We start from the raw sequence: 19,575 nt of genomic DNA on the forward strand, positions 1-19,575 counted from the left end.
GTGTGTGTGCGGCCGTACCCCCGCACCCATGTTTTTTAAAAATGGTTCGTACCCATACCCGTACCCGTACCTATGTGACATAGCTTGCCGCCCAATGTTTCTAATAACTTATAATAAAACTGTTGTAACACCAGCTGTTGATCTCATAGTTCACAATAAATCAAAACATATAGAAATGTTATATTGCTTATTTGGGTAAAAGTGGAAAATAAAGAGAAAAAAATAGACTTCATATATCAGGTTCCCATTATTGAGTGTTGATATGTTCATGATCAGCCTGCAAAAGAAAATATAAATCTCTTTGAAGTTTTAGATGTTTGGAACCATGTACTACCACAGACTTCAGAGGAAGTACGATCTGAGCTTAAAGAGATGTATTTCATCACAGCTGACACATCATTGAAGATGACTTCCACTGGTCCTACTTAGCGTCATATGCCTCCTTCTCCCTACAAAACCCATTTTTTCTTTACTTATATTGAGGAAAGCAAGTGCATTCCTGCGATATTACCAGTAAAAAACCACACCTTGAAACATTGTTCATTGACTATGACCAATAGGATAGAAAATGGTACTTATTTCATAGGACAACCAGGAATGTTGCATTGCACAGCTTCTTTTCATGCATTGTCAATGTGCAAAGAAGAATATTCACTATCCAGAGAGCACTAAACTTGAACTCCACACTGTAATGAGTACAGGTATTTTGTTGTTTCATCTCACAAAAAAACTAAGAAGAATACCATTTGTAACACCAGTCCTTAAGATACATCAACTTTAAGAGCAGAATCATACAACTGAGTTTAAAAGTCCTCAGTGTCCATGCCCTATTTGAACCTGCTTTTATGAAGAAGCACCTTCTAATGGAAAAAGAGAAGGCAAAGAATAAGGTTGGCTGGTTGCAGGTTTATCTCCTGCTGCAGGTTTCAATTCTAAACCTGTAAGCAAGATCTAATTCTGAATGATCTTTAGCATTTGAAAACCATGCCCACCCAAATCAACGGACCACCTTAGTAGGAAGTTACAGGAATCTGAATTCAAAAAGGTATGGACGATTTAGGAAGATTGCTTTAATAGATGGTGGGCTTCAAGAATCTATGATGCTGTAAAGAACCTTCAATGTCAATTGCACCACACGTATAAAGTAAATCCACCTCTTAAAGCTGCCAGAATCATTCTCCGAGGAAAAAAGCAAAAATAGGTACTCAGCCATATTCACAAGATATCAGCCACAGATGAAAGCTTCCCCCTTTCGCATTGCCCAACTGCCAATCTGAGGGTATTGTTGATATTAACAGTCATTTGACAACAGAGTCTCCGAGGGTACTGAACCAAAGGAAAACAAAGTGCAGGAAGGAGAAAGTCAGAGGCAAGACAACAATGAACATAAACTAACACACATACAGTTTGAAACAACTATGATTTATCAAAAAGATAAGAGCAAAATAAACATTTTTTGATACCCACCAAGTGCCAGTTCTCACTGAGGGGTTTCCCTATCACTTGAATGTCTTTCACTTCACGAAGAGGAAGGGTTCTGGGGAAGCACAATACCCTTCTTTTCAGTTCATCTTTCCCTTTTGTTCTTGTATATGTACCCAATGTAGAATTCCCCGCTTTACGGACATCTCTCAGGAAGAACAACACTGGCTTCTTACAGGTCGATCTGTAGGAGTCCCTTGTATCGAAATCAAACTCGTTTCTACTACTCAATCTGTTCCAAGCCATGTACGTCTGCTCGGACCTTTCAAGATCACGAGGAAGCACAATGTTGGGAAACACTTGAACAACATAACCCAGAGAAACGGCAAACGTCAACCTGCGTCGACGATCATAACAAACCGAACGCTGCAAGAAGCTCAGGGGGTCAACTTTCATTGCTCTGGCGAAGAGCTTCAGGCTATCGAGTAAATTCAAACCAGGGTAAATCGGATCCACTGCTTCCACATGATGAATAGAAATGAATGGTGCAACGGGGTGTGCAGATAAAAGTCCGTGAGCGCTCCCTCTTATATCCCACTGTTTGTATAAGAAAATTCCACCAAAACGAAACCGGAATCAAGAAAAATGAAAGTGCCCAAAATGAATTTCTCTACGGATGAAAAGAAGAAGAACAAGCAAATACACTATCGTTAAACAATCAAGGACGAAAACAAGGTGTGAGAGGAAGTACTTGATGGAATCCATATTCCCGCGTGAGTGGGACTCCCAGTTCAGAGATGCATGCGTGAAGCCGGTCATCACTCCCGTAGAGCTTCGGGTACCTCTCCAAGCACTCGTCCTGCATTTTGGAGATTGACTCCGCCAGCGGATAACTGATAGCGATCCCACCACCGCCGAATGCCATCGAATGGCTGAAGTAGGTGTTTGCTGAATGGCTCTCCGATGGCCCGCCGATGTAGACCATCTCGTTATGATCATACTTGGCCAGTACCCGAACCAAATTATCTGGGTTGAAGATCGTATCGTCGTCCCCAAGGACGAACCACCGAACCCCGGGCAACCCGAGCCGGAAACTCTCCTTAACTATCCGCGAAATCCTCAGCCCCGAAGGATGCCCCGTCGGATTAGTATAGCTGAACCTGGAGATGTCCTCAGAAACCCTAATCGGCGGCAAACCCTCCTCCTCCGAGAGCACTTCCTCCAGCCAGACGTGACCAATCATCTCCTCTGGCCTCCACCACAGCCTGACGAACTCTTTTCTGTTGCTCCAGAGCTGCGCGGAGCCGGCGATGCCGAACTCGATGTGTCTCAACGACAGCTGCTCGTCCTCCCTGTCATCCCGGCCTCCGCTGCCTCCGTCACGAACGGGACCGGACGTCTTCCGGAAGGACCCAGCGGAGGCATCAACCTCATCGGGCTGCCAGGGGAAGGAGCGAGGGCTGCCCTCCCATTCCTTGAGCTTGTGCCAGCAGCGGCGACGACTACCGCCGGAGAATACGAGGGACAGCCAGGCGCCGGTGGCAAGGAGAAGGACAAGGGAAACAGATATGGTGACGCCCGTCCGGCCCTGCCGCCACCTCCGGCTCTTGGACCGCCCTAAAACCCTAGCCTTCTCGTGATTCAACATCCTTCGCGGCGCTCATCTCCAGCCCTCCGACAGGATGAAGGAAGATGCCCCAGAGATTAGGGCATCGGAGAGCCGGACCGCCCACGACTTCCGACGCCTCGCCGGACTTAGGGCTCCAGAGAAAGAAAGAAAAAAGATGAGAGAGGCTGGCAGTTCGGCCGTTTGCCTTGGCTCCCTCTATTTTTTGAAATTCAGAGCGATCTCTTCGCAGAGACCCACGCGACAGCGCCAGCCGTTCTGTCGTCCTTCTCTCTCTCTCTCTCTCCCTCATTTTTTTTGATCAATTCTTATTCGACTAGTGGAGACACCATTTACAAATTCGCGTCATGAAATTTTCTATATTTTCAAATAACCGATCATGGGTAACAAGATAATCTAAGTGACTCTCATCCCGAGCTCTAGACAGCAGCAAAGTTGCAAAGGATTAAAATAAGCAAGATTTGTTCATGTTTGTCTTTCATTCTAGAAAAAATCTTTAAGTGTTATATGTTTATCAACAGATTTATGCTTATCTTGACAATGAACGAACTCTCCTGGAAAAACCTGCCTGTGAACTGCATATTAAACCAAGTAAAATGGCATACAATGTTTGATAAAAGAAGAAGTTACCATGAGTAGACTAGTTAACATGGCATGTGAAGGAGACAAATATAAGAACTACGTAAACTGATGTTAAATCATTCAATTCATCTAACCAATAATTCACAGAACTACTTTTTTAAGAAAGTAAACAAGCAATCAATGCTTTAACTTTGAAAAAAAAAAACAACTTTATACAGTACTTTCCAAATTACAATAACCCTTAATCAGTGTGTACAGTTTCCATCTTTACTTAGTTCATATATATATATATAAATATATAAAGATGCAATTCTCCCGCATTGATTAGAGGTTCCAAGCTTATCTACTTAGCAAGGAGCCGCCAGTAGTTATCTCCTTTTGTTGACATAAACAGGTGAAATTTCCCTAAAACTTCTCCATCGCCAAAGAGCTACACCTAAACCTTTGTCTGGAGCTTGATCAATAAAACCTTGAAGCTAAATACGGTCAAAATTCTGAGAAATCAGATACACATCTGTGTAAATTGGTAAAGATTTTAAGGATAAATTAAAATGACACAAAGTGTGGACTTTGAAGGAAATTCGAAATTTTTACAAGATAAGAAGTTCTCGGCTACTTGCCGTAACGGTAAAAGCGTAGGGCCACAATAACGTGTACGTTTTGCTTGATGTGGACATCGGAATCCCACCGTCTTCCGTTCCTTCAATGGAATTTTTCAGGCGATTGCAGGTGATCGCCTCTAAGCGGCGGAAATTGCTGCATTTCTTTTCTTCTTTTTTCTCTCTTTTCGATCTTCTTCCCATATTCCTCCAAGAGGAGCAGGCAATCGGCGAATCTATTTAGTTTTTACTTTAAAATAGTAAAAATGAGTTATTCCTCTCAGCTTAAACTGTTTTTCTCTCAATAAAATAGCTCGAGCATCCTTTTAAAAGGGTGAAAATGAATTATGTTGTTATCAATATGATAAGGGAAACGTAAATATATTCCGTTATGGATGACTAGTGCTAAGTTGTTAATCCTGACTGAAATTTTAAAAATAAACGAAATTATTTTAAATTGCACAAAAAAGTTTAAAATAGATATATTAAAATCCATTGGATGAGCTTGGAAAGCAGAGAATAATTTTGAGCAAAAGAAATCGATGTTATTTGTAACTCTGAACGCGATTATTATCTGGGAGAAAGAAAATGAAAGGAAAACCAGCAAAAAAAAAAGGTCTTTGGTAGGCAAACTTTTGACCCCAAATCGGTAAAGGGCCTGCCAGCTTTTGCTTTTACAAACTTTTCTAATTATAAAAAATATTTTCTGTTTCAAAAAACTATGTATCAGACTTTATTTTTTTTCTTAAAAAAATTAAAAGCATTGTCTATTTTTATAAACAAAGAATTATCTCTTTAAATCTATTTTACACTAAACAGCTACTCAATGTGCCGCATATATACTTATTTTCTAAAGCAACGAACAAAGAAGGCTTTATATCTTGAAACGCATTTTACAAAATCAGCATGTTAGATGTAATCAAACACATCTTAGGTTGCTGCGGTAAATATTTGTCGAAGTAAATCGAACACTCGTAATTTGTTTTTTCTCTCCCACCGTCAGTTCTTTCTTTTTGTTGGTTCTCCTCCCTTCGATTCAAGGGAACCACTTCCAAAAAGTTAATAATTTGTATACATGTTTCTAAGCAGCTAATAATTGTACGCATCTAATAATTTTGAAATCAGCTGTCTACGGGTTATTATTTTTTAATATTATTAAAAACCATCGTAAAATGTGAGTTCGCGATGGCTAGTTACTTGGCCACAGTTTTTAGCCACAAAATGCATGTTTTCTAACGATTAGTTCTTTGACTACAGTTTTTACCAACAAAATCTGCATTTTGTATTAGTTTTTAGTGATACAAAATAAAAAACCCATCTAATTATATAGAGATAGCATTTCAATTTATATAGATATATATAGATGCGCCTCGCCCTCGTGGAAGCCATTTCCTTCCTGCTGCTCCTCATGAACAAGTTGTGTAAAAGTTAGGATGCCTGGAAGCACTTTATAAGCCCGAAAATAAATAGACAAGATTTAATTCGCACAAGGAGAATCTTAACAAGATAAAGTGATCAACGACCAGCTTCTTCTTGCACGAGATATCATGGACTGGTACATGCCTCGATTTCAATCAGGACTGATCTCCAAAGTCATGGCTATCATCAAAACCACGTCGGATTCCATACTCATAAATGGTCATGAAGGAAGACGTTTTGGAAGTAAAAGGGGAGTCGTACAAGGGGACCATCTATCCCCCTACCTTTTCATAATGGCAATAGAAGCAGTTTCTAGAGGTTGAAAAAGTCAAGTGATGCACAAGAAGATCGCCCTCCCCAGAGCTCCTAGAGCGATGGAGAATATCAATTCCATTATGTTCGCTGATGGTGTAATGGTTTTCTGCAAAGCCACCAATAAATCCTTACACGAAGAATCAAATCCTTTTTTGAAGAAATGGAAAGAAGACTAATCCCTTCAAAACCAAAATTATCTTCTGCAATGTTCAAAAAAGTGATCAAGCTAGTTTGACAACAATTCTTAACTGGAAAATAGCCCAATTACCCCTCAAGTATCTTTGTCTCTCCCTCTCCTAGGGTGTTTAACGGAGAAAATTTGTCGAGAATTGACTGATAAATTTGACAAAAATCTATCAGGCTGGAAAATGACTTCTCTCTCTCATAGTAGCAGACTTTGTCTCATCAAGCACAACCTTTACTCTCTACCTCTTTTTTTGGATGCAATCGATGCGGCTACCTAGAGCAGTCATCCAACAATTGGAAGCATCAATGGCCAGATTCTTATGGGCTGAAAATCAGATCTATAATCATAACTATAGATAAAAAGGCACCAAGCTCTCTCTGTGGTCCAAAGAAGAAGGCAAAATGGGTCTTAAGAGTTTGAAGACAATAAATGCCTCCCTTCTAGTGAAGAGGATTTGCCAGCTAGTCAATACCAACTCACTTGCATGGAATTGGCGCAAGTAAAAATACTTGAGATCAGCCAAGAGCCTGTGGTCCATAGTTCTTACTTTTGGAAAAGTCTAGGTTGAGCTTGGTCAAAGATCGAAGACATGATCGTTTGGACTATCGAAGATGGTCAATCTACCATCCTTTGTATGGACAAATGGAGAGATGTTCTTCTCAACAACTGTATTCAAGCCAATGACTATGTCACCCTCATTAAGAACTTTCATCTCAATGTTGGTAAAGCAGGAATAAATATTTGCAGCACTTTATCAGCATTCAACTTGTCATGACCAATGTTCGTGAGATCACCTTGAAAGACAACAGGGATTGGCTTGGGTAGATTGAAATTGTCACCAGTCTTGTTTTATAAGGCTCTCAAGCACAAAGGCACTAAGGAATCCTGGAGAAAGTTAATTTGGAGTAACTCTGCCGCTCCAAAGGCTTATTGGTTCGTCTACCTTGCCGTGACAACAAACTACCCACATTGGACTCTCTTCAGAGAAGAGAGATCATCTTAGCAAACAAATGTACCTTATGGCCCAAAGCCAAAGAATCCAATCACCACCTCCTCTTTCAATGTGATTAGCCCCTAAAACATAGCAGTGGATAGTCAAGAAGTTTGGGAAGTGCAGAGCGCCTTGATTGGACGTCAAGCATGAGCTCCAAATCTGGATGAATAATCGCTTCAAGCAACGCTGGATGGCCGAGTGTTGGCCGGTCACCTTTCACATAGTTTGTTGGCAGCTTTGGTGGGCCAGGAACAAGCCTACCATGAAGGTTGGGACGTGAATAGGATTAAGTCTCTTGATCACATCATTGGGTAGAAATGCAAAAAGGCCTATAAGGCCTTTCAATGGAATGATGTGGACAAAAATTTGGTTGATCTTTGGGCAAGCCACAGTTAAATTTGTTCAAATGTCATGGAAATTGTATGTTATCACCCTGATCATCAAATGCAAAAGATGCAAGGCTCAGATACTAGTATTGAAGGAGCCTTGTCCCTAGAAGCCTGCTATGGTAAAGATGATGTAGAATTTAACCTTCTCAAGTGGGGAAAAACCATGTGTTCCACTAGCCCAATCCCTCTTGTCATCTATTCCAACAACAAAGGGTGGATCCGACATCTCAAGTCTATTATTGAAGGAAGAAGGAAATGGCTTAAGAAATTGAGCTATTTAGCTAACAACTGCTGCCAATGGAGGCTCAAAGATGATACAATTCCTTTAAACATTGGTTTTCTGGTAAGGGATTGCTCAGAATCCTTTGACAGAGTCTCCACAGGCTGATATTTTCATATGCTTAATTATACTTTTTTGGTAGAGGTTGTTTATGGCCTCCTCTTGGCTCTGCCTGTTTTTTGGTTACTCGTGAGGGGTTGCAATGTTAGCAACCCGGGTTTTGGCTTTATACTTACAGATAGATGTGTGGCATCTTTGTCAATTCTGGTTTTGTACATCGTTTTTGTTATATAATTCCTTCTTGATAAATAGTGGAGAGCCTACCTCCAGTCATCCTTCATTGGGAGGAGAATCTTAACAAAGTGATTGTTTCACAACCACTCATTAGCGTCCTAAACATTAAAGTGATCTTCCACAACCACATCCCTCACTTGGCTAAATGTCAAACTTTTCTGTTCACGATACACTATAACTGTTACCATTATCTTGAGATTTTTTTGCTATAATAGACATATCATACATACTTTAGATTCTCAATTTAGTTAACCTAATTGTAATGACATATTCATTTTAGTGAATGTGATAGAAGAGAACATGAACCAGATTAGTTTTTATATCTAAAATTTTGATGGAACTTTCCTACTGGTAGAGGTGCGCCAGGCCCGTGCAGTAGTGCAACACAAGGGCCATCTTGGTACCAACCTAACAAAATTGGACCGAGCTTGACCCGATCTTAGGCCGGCCATATAAGAATAGTTGGCAAACTTGACAGGTGACTTAGGAATCGCCCGAGTCAACACAGATCGCTAAGAAACCCAGCCACTTGTCAAGGTTGGCTCGACTCGCCCCTAACTCGACCTTGTCTTGCCCCCTGACTCGCTCGATTCAGCTGTGGTGATTTACATTATGATTATTTAAATATTCAACCGAGTCAACTCACTGACTTAGTGACCTGGTCATCTGCCGATTTGAGTCTGAGTCATGGGTTTGTCAACTATGCCTATAAGCGTCGACTCAACCCTAGTTCATTAATCAGTATGTTTGTATGCCAACCCAGCCCTATTCAGTTTGAATCCAGCCAATGGCCATCTATTTTCTTCGACATGTAGACTAATAATTATTATCATAGAACTTTTTTAGATTTAATAAGTTTATTAACAATGGTTATGGTACAGCAAAAAACTGAAATACAGATCCAACCCATTTGCGATCATACCCACAATGACAACAAAATTCTGAAGGAATTTCTGTTCCTTTTTTCTCCCTTATAAGCTCAAGATAACATTCGAAACAGAACTTTTCTTGCTTTTCTAGGTTGATGTAATTAAAGAACCAGATGTCCTTATTTATTAGCTTAATTGCCTGAACATTTGTTTCTAATTGGTTAATTCAAAATTAGTTATGGATTTTTGCTTTTAAGGCAGACAACCAACCCTAAAAACTGTACATTGCATGTGTTAAACTTTTGAATGATTATTGTACAATGCATACTTCTTTTTCTTCACATATTGTCCAAGCAATCAAACTTGTTTTTAGATAAAAATCACCAATGTAATCAGTGGTATTATTGATGAAATCGAACAGTAACCTGCGACTAGGAAAATGAAATTCTTCGGAAAGCGTGGTTTTCATACTTCCAACCGGAACATTGTAGTCCGATGTTCAGCTCTTGCCAAATTTTGTAAATGACACTAAGAATTATGCGAAGATATGCCAGGAGAGAAATTCGACAGTGAATGCAGGCAAACAGAAATCAATAATAAGACCAATAAAAGAGAGAGAGAGAGAGAGTAATGAGGGAAAACTATCGTGTCTGTGACAGGAAGAAAAAGCTCGATGATTGTGCTAGTACGGTATTGGTCACTAAGAACTATGTAAAGATATGCCAGGAGGGAAATTTAAGTGCTTCTTGCGACATAGATTGCAGTAATAAGAGAGATAGAGAGAGGGAGGGAGAAAGATGAAAGTTAGAGCAAGAAAACTCGGCCTTCTTTATGACAGGAAGCAAAAGCTCAATAATTTTGTTAGATAGTGACGTATACCGTCAAGCAAAGCAGCTTTGAGTAGGCCCTACATAGCAACTGCTAGTGAAACACATTGAAAGATTTGACCTAAAAAGGGGACCAATACCAACACCGGCATAAAATCTTGCCGGAAAAGGGAAAAAATGCACCTTTTTTACAATGGAAAATTTTTACTAGACAGCTTGAAAGGATAAGCCTACAGAGGTCATCCGATAACTATATAAGGACTAGGAAGAATCTCTTAATGCAGAAGGGCTTGTGGGTTGACCATGGTCGAAATCCTGCTTGCTTCTGCTTCTCTTCATTGCTTTGAACCTCGATTTTGCCATAAGAGTCTGGACTGTGTTGATGAAGTTTCCTATTGCCATAGCAACCAGAAGGGTTCCGCAAACCACGACCTAAAGGTCGCAACATTGACCAGTCATTAGAAATTTCATCAAATTTGGTGTTTCAAAGACCCTTCACAAATATTAAGAAAATTACTGGAATGAGATCAGAAGCAAATATTTACCTGCCATTCAGAAACAACCCCAGAAACTGCAGTCTGAAGCAACAATACACCAACATATGCCTCAAAAGCCTGAAAATGGTACAAAGAAATATGGTTTTAACAACTTTCCTGGATCAAAAAGATAACGTGCAACCACAGGTCCCCCAGCCAAGAAATCATCATTAACTGAGTTAAAATACGGGACAACTCTCCTGAATATTGACTTCCTATGCACATGCAGTGGTTTAGGGACATGCTTAAGTACTGGTCCAAGTCAACCATGTTAGTGGGTTTGCAATCAGATGGTTGCGCCAATCATTGACTCAGCCAGGTTGATCACCTAAATTGAATCTACAGAACCATGTTTAAGTTCCAACCTTTTGTATACGCATGAGGTAAAAGCTACAACACAAAGAATGGAGGGAAAGATGCCACTATTCTTAGAAAAAGTTTTAGTATACCTGCAATATGAAAAGAATCGGGTACAAAAGCCATAGTTGACCTTCAACACCAGCAGTTTCCCCCCAGACAACATCCATTCTCCTTGCCTGCAAATAGTCAGTTAAGCAAGAAAACCTTCAGCTAAGCATACGAGGAAAAAACGCAGGAAAGTACTCTAGTGCAAGTGAGCAATTACTAAATGTCATCAAATTGGAAAGTAGATGGAAACAGTGGCTGCAGCCAAGCACTATGTTCCGAAGAAAGAACCAAAACCCAGCAGTTGTATTTGAACAAGACAGGAAGCTTCATCTGTTATACATGCAATATCCAAAGCATTGCCACAATGTATAGAGGAAATCCTCTCATGTTCCCTTTGCTGAAGAAACATAGTTACCATACATAGTCAACATACAATTGTGATGACAGTTCTGGTGACAAGGAAGACTGTCAACTTTTCTGCACGTGTCAATTGTCAACCTTACAAGTTACAACTTACAACCATATCATGCACATTAGTTAATAACAAAACTGCAAAAATATAAGTAATAACAATTTAACATGATGCCACTACAAATATCCAATAGCAGCTGGCCCTTGATTTATAGTGATCAGGGATCACCTGGCCCAAAACGATAAGAAAACCTAGGTAGGATTATATGAATCCAGATGTGCATCAAGCAGATATATTATTCAAATTTTGTTATTTTAATATGCCCAACACCAGCTAAGATATATGAAATCTGATCAAAATAGAAAAATAACTGTCAATTTGTCTACAAATATGCCCTTGGAATGAAGCATCTCAAGTACTTGAGTATCTTAGCAGTGATAAATTAGAGGCTAAACATAAAAAAGGATGATGAAGTTGCATGCTTTCCTCCTCCAAGAGATCTAAAGAAACAAATTAAATCCCTCTTTCAGGAGTCATCATTTTTGCTCGACTTTACCAACAAACTTGACCTAAAGTTAATTATCTCCAGTAGCAGTTACCCATCATCATATTTCATTCCACAGAATATCTGATGCAAGAAATACCAATATTTCAGAAGTTACTAACATTTTGCTTTTGTTATTTTAAAAAAATTGAAATGGATAATTTGACTAGCACTATAGAATGTCAGTTGCTGAATATTAGGAGCACAAGATGGACCTAACTTTGCACAGCATTATGTAGAAAACGTGCAGCAATGTTCATGAAAACACTGACACAATAAAACAGTTCCCATAACCAAGATGGTGAGTGTGATTTTTTGGTAGGATGGCTAACAAAAAAAAAATCGATGTAAATTAAATAGAAACCATTCTCCAAGCAATGATGTTCTGAAAAGGCGACATATATAAGGAGAATCCCACCTTTCCCAATGCAATACGTGTATACAACCTTTGCCTTTGATATCTGTTTTGAAGAAGCATTGCCACACCTTGCATCATTGCCCAGGCCAAAAAAAGCTGGACTCCTCTCTGCATCATTCATTTGCAAAGAAATGGTTCGGATCAATCAAATTACAAAAAACTACACATACCAGGAACAATGATGACCTGCTTACGGGCACAATCAGGTTCTCCTTCTATATCCCATGTGAGACTTATCAGAGCCATTCCCATAGCACAGTAGTGATGGTATACCCACCTATTCAAGAAGAATGCAAGCATATATTAGGACACTTCATTTTTTTTTGCAATGAAAGGCTATAAAAATGACTAGGAACTACCTAATTTTTTATTTTGGTTGTGCACCTATACACATATAATACACACAATCATGTTAATCACCTGAAGTATTTTTTGAAAATTACAATGCAAATGGGTCATGCAATCTCAATGGTCTACTTCCTCTATCTATTTCTAGTTGTACATATCACAAAGGCTAAGTGGCAACCAATTGTTGGGAGTTGAATCAAATTTACCCTCTGTGCAGCCAACCAACCCCTTCATTTGACTGGAAAACATTATGGTACCCAAAAAAACCAGATGTTGACCAAATTTGATTTGGTAGATGCACTCATTATGTTTTAATTAGTAGAAACTAAATCTTTATTGTTGTTGTATTGTATTCATTGGTCTAGTTGCTATGTCAGTTTTAATTCATTTTAGTTGACGCATGGTTTTTCTCTTGCACCAACCTTTTTCTTTAACTCAAAAAGTGTTACTGCCTCGTTTTCAATTTGATACACAAATATGCATATTGGTGGTGTTATGTTAAACTAACATAGCTTATGGTAAAGAAAACTTCATTTCACAAACTTGACCTAGGTCATGAAAAGTGCAGATTGTTTCCAGGCCCCTAAACTTAGCTGGTTTGGAGGTGAGAATAGCCTGCATTGAGGAATCCCTAAAGGACTTTGTTCAGTATCAAAGTAAGACTGATCTCCTCAGAGGTAAAGGAATTAAGTTGAATATTGAAAATAATTTTAAATTCAGAACAATTGTAAAAACACAATAAAATTTTATTGAAAACCGAAAAAAGCTCCAAACCTATTAATGTTTTCAAACACTAAAGGTACAAAGGGAAGAAAAAATAGCTTAGATCCTCTGACTTGGGCAGTTAATATCCAAAGGTTCAGAGGGCACTGCACCAAGGTTGACTGCTTATTGATTTAACTTCCCATGGGTACTGGTAGGTTCTGAGCTTCCATATTATTATTTACAAACAATACAACCAGCAAGAAAGTTGTCCACAAACAATAAGACTAGCAATTAACAAATAACAAGCAATGATTTTATCATTGATTCAACAAAGAAAGAGAGCAATTTATTTGTTACCACACAGGAATCACACCCACACCCACACCCAAATCGGCAATCTTTTTGAAGAGTCTGAGTTCTTAGTATTTGATGAATTGCCTGAAAAATCATGGCCACTAATATCCTTGAAATCGTAAGTAACCCTTGAAGTAACATATGCATATTTGATGCTCCCTACGCTCAAATTTGGTCATCATTTTTATTCAAGTGAACAGGAAATTGAGGCCCACCTGATGTTTCATTATTTTTTGTCTTCTTTATTGCAATTTGTACCACTTATATGCAATAAGCAGCTTCTACACACAGACACACACAAAAATAAATAAATAAATAAACAAATGTACTTAAGAGAGAGAAAGAGAGAGAGAGAGAGAAAGAGCATAAAACTTTTCTGAAAATTGATACAGAAAAAACATGTAAATCTTAAACTGTCAAAATGAAAACTGATGCAGTAATAGTTGCAACACATATTGTGTCCATTATTGTTTCAAGCTCTACAACAATTGACAAGCATAAAACCAATATAAACCACTTGTAGTAAGATGGTCTTCATAAAACATCTAGCACAAAGCTCAATATACCTATTACCTAGAACTGTGGGGACAGAAAAAAGTGTCAAAATAATTAAATAAACACATCCGTAATCCAAAGAGATAGTAAGAGTAAAACATAACAAAGCAAAAAATGACCAAAAAGACGGACTAAACATATCATTTACCAAGGACGAATATCACTCCCATTTGCTCTTAATATATTCTCTCGCAAGGCCAAACTTGTGTATAGACATAGCAGCCAGGCCTGCACAAGGAGAATCATGCCTTGGCTCAACAATGAATTTCACAATGTGCATTGTACTTGAATTATCTAATAAGGAGAAATTACATGCCTGATATAGTTGAACTGGAAGTGCAGGAAAGCATCCATCCCAAAACCAATTCCGCAACGAGAGAAGTATGAAAGGGAATAGCATAAACAAGATGGCTGTGCGATCCTGCTCATAATAGTTAGTCCTGGTATCAGGACAATCTTTCAAGAGCATAGATAAACTAAATTGCCTAATAAATATATCATACATGTCTACATGCACACTTGGATAAAATTGCTCAATAAATAAAAAGAAATAATGGAATAACATAAAAGGAAAGAACACCAAACATGAACAGTTAAGTGGCAATGAAACTGTACTTACTAGCAACAAGAAAAAATACGGAAGAGACGTCAGATAATAAAATCAACCTGCTGCCAGCTGCCAGTAAGTGAACCAGCACTATGGACTGATCTCATCTGATGCACAATGCCCTTATCTATATTAAAATTTTCAGGCTCAATCATAGTTGTGAGATCATGCTATAAGACAGATTCAGTGCTGTCCCCAGTTCTTGTGATTCTTACAACTCCTTACATTGTGTACAGTCATGAGAAACATTTCCACAAATAACATGTTTGGGTTTCTATTAGCAAGAGTCTTCTCAGGTACTAATCGGGGGTTTGCTTCTCAGGAAAATCTCAGTAACCCAATTAATTAAAACAACAATTGAAAAATTATTGAAACTTGGCTTTCTGCTCACTTTCTTAAAAAAAATGATAAAAAATCTCAAAATGATTATTAAAACTATAAAAGAAGCCCAAATTGTATGAGATAAATAAAAGAAGTTTTTCTTGACAAAAACGTGAAAAAATGTCATAAAAAGTTTTGATGTTTTCATTTGGGTTTTTTTTTTCAAAATATCACATTTTTTAGTTTCTTTATTTTTCTTTTTTCTCCAACATCGCTTTTATTTTTTTGGAAAAAGTGACCGCATTTATGACAATGATGAGAGCAGATCAAATTGTTTAACATCAAGCAAATTCAAACAAGGAATTTTAAGAAAAAAAAACAATTTTTATGCTTGTGATTTAACAAGTTAATATTTATTTTAGCCTCTAAATCCATGTCTTCAAACTTCAATGTTAGCAATTTCAATGTCTAACTGGACATTATAGGACTTCTTTTTCTTGTCCATTTATTATTAAAAAATGAGTTTCAATTTGAATACAAGTAAAAATTTTAAATTTCCTGATAATTTTTTCTTTTAACTTAAGAATGGCTTGCCTACTTCAAATGGTTTGATCAGTAAGGGCACCAAATTAGCTGAGGAGCGACCTTGTTAGGCTGTTGCAGTTGCCTAACAGAAGCCCTATAGCACTATAAATCAGACAGAAATTAGAAAGAGCAAATTCAAACAAGGAATTTTAAGGGAAAAAAAAGCAATTTTTATGCTCGTGACTTAACAAATTAATATTTATTTTTAGCCTCTAAATCGGTGCCTTCAAAATTAAACGTTAGTAATTTCAATGTTTAACTGCACATTATAGGACTTTTCTTTGCCCCTTTATTACTAAATAAAATGAGTTTGAATACAAGTAAAAAAAATTAAATTTCCTGATAATTTTTTCTTTTAACATAAAGCAAGAATGGTTGCTTACTTCAAGTGGTTTGATCAGTAAGGGCATCAATTAACCAAGGAGAGACCTTGTTAGGCTGTTGCCTATCAGAAGCCCTATAGCACTATAAATCAGATAAAAATTAGAAAGAACAATTTCAAGGGGAAAGCCCACAAGCAGAAATTTCAGATTCCTGATATTTTTCTTTTAAATTAAAATGCAAATGGTTTGCTTACTTTATGAGTTTAAGTGATTTGATCAGAAAAGCATCAGTCAGCAGGAGAAACCTTCTTGGTAGGCTGTTGCGTGCCAGAAGTTCCTATAGCACTATGAGACATAAATCAGGTAGAAACAGCATTCAAGGGAAAGGCCAGAAGCCAGAATGTAAGAGAGATGTTGTTCCACTAGCCTTCAAGGACACAACTGTTTCTGCTAAAAGTCTAAAGGGACACAGAATATCATGCAATGAGTTCTTATGAACATGCACGGAAACTAAAGATTCAAGCACATGGTTATATACTTATATGTGATAAAAGATATATAAAATGGACAACTGACCATTTACTTCAGGGACTCCCCTATGCAAGAGAAGTTCCAGGAAACAAATCCAAATGTATATATGCATGCACTGAGAGGAACAATTCGTACAAACAAGTGAAGATGACCATAATGTATATCACTTAAATAAATGTGGAATAGCAACATTCTTTATGGCTGGTACATAACAATTTGAAAACTAAATTATTTCATGCAGGTATACAGAAAGAAGGTTGAACAAGAGAAAAATCCAACCTAACAAATTTTTTATTGTTTCGAAACAAAGGTGGCAGAGGAGACTTACCCTGAAACTATTGTACTCCTCCTTCATTTTCAGCTGCACATCCTTTCTGATTGCGCGTACGTTAATGGGCCCAAGGAACATCCTAAGAAATCTATCTATACATCAAACCCACAGCATTAGTTTACAGACTCTATGCATATAGGTATTCAAATGCCAACAATTCTTTGAATTATATTTTACACATCATAGCAGCACATAGACGTGCACAAGCAACCTACATGTTAATGGGAATTGCTATGTTGATTTTTTTCCAAGGCTTTCCTGTTTTCAGGTTCTTTTCTAAAATTGACCGTATAGATGTGACTTCATGGTTTGTCAGTGAGAATCTGAAGGAAAACCAATCAATATTTGTATATTTTCAAAGTCTTCTGAAATAGTTTTTCCTTAAAAACATATAAATAGGCATGTGAAGATGCTCTGATGCTCCAGCAGTCTACTTCCAGTCAGGAGCCACGCAAAAAATATCTGTTACGTCATCCATGGAGCACATACAATGAAATGTCATAAATCAACGCACCATAAGGATGGCAGAGGAATCTAATTCTCTTATATAGAGCTGAAATTTTTGAAAAGAGACCATAAGGATCTTAGGAAACAGTACCATTGGACTTGACAGGGAGAAACGAAGATACGTCGCCGTCGCTCATCACGCATTTAGCTTTAAACAACTTCTCCTCCATCTTCACAGCAAAAACAACAAATAAAAAAGAATAAAAAAACAGTCAACAGTGTGGAAAGGAAGGAAAAGGAAACATTTTAGAGTCGTCGGCCAGAATGCGATCTAATTACGAGATAACGACCTACCCGAACTCAAACAAATTAATAAATCCAAGTTCACACAATCACGAGAAGAAGGAGGAGAAGCAGAATATGAAAGAAGAACACGAAGATCGCGGCGACGACAAAGAATAAGAAAACAAGAAGAAGCCCAATCACTGAGAGGAATGGGATCAAGTAAGAGAGACCTGATCTACGGTCCGGTAATCGACGGTCCCCGCCTTCGCAGCGGCACAACTGGAACGCCTGAGCCGCTGTATTTCGGAGTCGAGGGCGAGGGCCCTGTGGCAGAGAGACTGCTCCTCGCTCTTCGTCTTGGAGATGAGGGACGACGCCGAGTCCTGAAGCTCCTTCGCCCGCTCCAGCACCCTTGAAGCCTCCTGGAGCAGCTCGCTCTCTCCGGTTGGCTTCTCCATTCCTCGCCGGAAATCCCAGGTATTTCCGGTCGGCGATCGGAGGCAAGAAGCGTGATCGGGAACGCGGAGGGAGAGAAAGCGAGAGAGGAGATGCTCCGGCCTTTCGGGGCTTTCGCCCCGGCTCGTTTTATATCGCTGTTGTATATAACGTCACTTCATTTTCGTTGTATTTATTGTTGCCGTACCGTTTTGCGCTGCTTATTAAATGTAAGCGATCCGTTTTCTTTTCCTGCGTGTGAGTGCGGGCATTTTGTATCGGCAATTTAACGGCAATTTATCTCCTCGAAACGGGAATCGTGGCAGCTCAGGCAGAGTCATGTCACTGGAGGCGAGTTTCGGCGCTGAGGTCATTTTCAGCAAGCGATTTTTTCATATTTGTCCAAATATTATGAGTTATTCTCATCGCCAGCTCGACCTTGCAACTATTGATTAGTGCTCCTCTAATCAAAATATCTATCTCTGCCGGTGCATGAAATACTAATAATTTGAAAATACCACGATATCTCTCTTTCAAGATTTTGCCAAGACATGGTTTATTTTTTTATACTAATTTGGGAAGTTGATATAAGTATCAATATTGCATATTAAAGTATAGTAGAAGCGTCACCTTGAGGCACTATGTTCGGTATTTGATGGAAATGAGAAAAAAGTATTAGGGGTAAGACGAAATAAGCTTTTACTTATTTGAAAATTTGAAAAAATTGACGTTAAGAATCAAGACAAAGATTTTTCTTCATTCTTAACATGCGATCACATAGAAGAATGTTGAACACATGAATTCCAAAATCAAGACAGAGTTGAAGAAGTATACCTTCGATTAATATGAATTCAACTATAATAAATTTATTATTTCCAAGACAAAAAGCAAATGGATCTGATATCAAAGCCATTCAAGCACACAAAAAAGCAAGAGAAACTGGACAGCGATCAATAAAACTTAAAAAGAAGGAGATTATTATTGTTAATATCAGAAATGAAAATAAACAAGAGATCAAACCAAGTTTAAAGATGATAAAGTTGGTAGTCAAATGAAAATAAACAAGAGATCAAACCAAGTTTTAAGATGATAAAGTTGGTAGTCTTCATCTTCACGGACATGTCTATTTCAATGAGCCTCTTTATGGGACAATGCCCGGATTCATCGGTCCAATCAATTTATTGTGATGTAAATTTCTATTTAAATTTATGTGTATGTGATCAAACCAGTGATTAGTAAAAGGTCAGTCCTTAGTTGCTTTAGGTATCAATTTCCTACAAAAAGCCGATGCAACTCTTGACCCTAGGGAAAGAAGGTCACATGAATTGCAGACCAATATCATCAGCTGTCTCTTTCCTCGAACTAAAGTTTAGTTTCCCATTTACCTCTCACTAGAGCAAAGGGTAATTGGAAATTTTTAAAACTCGATCCTGTTTTCAAAATTTTAACAATAGTTAGTCTATTTCCTTGAAATATTAAAAAAAAAAAACTCAATGGCCCATATTTTATCCACTCTCGAACGTTGAAACTACCATGAGGATCATAATTGTACTGCCAGGTTCCATCAGAACAACTTGAAATAATAAAGTCCGAGCATCGTTTCTAGATCCCAACTGGTTGCCCCGT

The 19,575-nt window shown here is 38.2% G+C and overlaps 2 protein-coding genes across 2 annotated transcripts; both read right to left on the reverse strand.

Moving 5' to 3' along the window:
• Positions 1-600: 600 nt before the first annotated feature.
• On the reverse strand, positions 601-3,333 carry LOC116260553 (uncharacterized). Its single transcript, XM_031638997.2, has 3 exons — positions 2,174-3,333; positions 1,468-2,019; positions 601-1,326 (listed from the first exon to the last, which is right to left on the reverse strand). The coding sequence occupies exons 1-3, from the start codon at positions 3,068-3,070 to the stop codon at positions 1,216-1,218; spliced, it is 1,560 nt and encodes a 519-aa protein (XP_031494857.1). The 5' UTR covers positions 3,071-3,333; the 3' UTR covers positions 601-1,215.
• A 6,448-nt stretch (positions 3,334-9,781) lies between these two features.
• LOC116260896 (uncharacterized) lies at positions 9,782-18,096 on the reverse strand. The gene is made up of 10 exons (XM_031639421.2): positions 17,745-18,096; positions 17,381-17,459; positions 16,780-16,874; positions 14,401-14,505; positions 14,233-14,312; positions 12,309-12,399; positions 12,123-12,230; positions 10,790-10,876; positions 10,350-10,418; positions 9,782-10,236 (listed from the first exon to the last, which is right to left on the reverse strand). Exons 1-10 carry the CDS (start codon positions 17,970-17,972, stop codon positions 10,066-10,068), a joined length of 1,113 nt encoding a protein of 370 aa, XP_031495281.1. The 5' UTR covers positions 17,973-18,096; the 3' UTR covers positions 9,782-10,065.
• Positions 18,097-19,575: the final 1,479 nt, after the last annotated feature.

This window comes from Nymphaea colorata, chromosome 9 (genome assembly GCF_008831285.2).
Source record: "Nymphaea colorata isolate Beijing-Zhang1983 chromosome 9, ASM883128v2, whole genome shotgun sequence".
Lineage (NCBI taxonomy): Eukaryota > Viridiplantae > Streptophyta > Magnoliopsida > Nymphaeales > Nymphaeaceae > Nymphaea > Nymphaea colorata.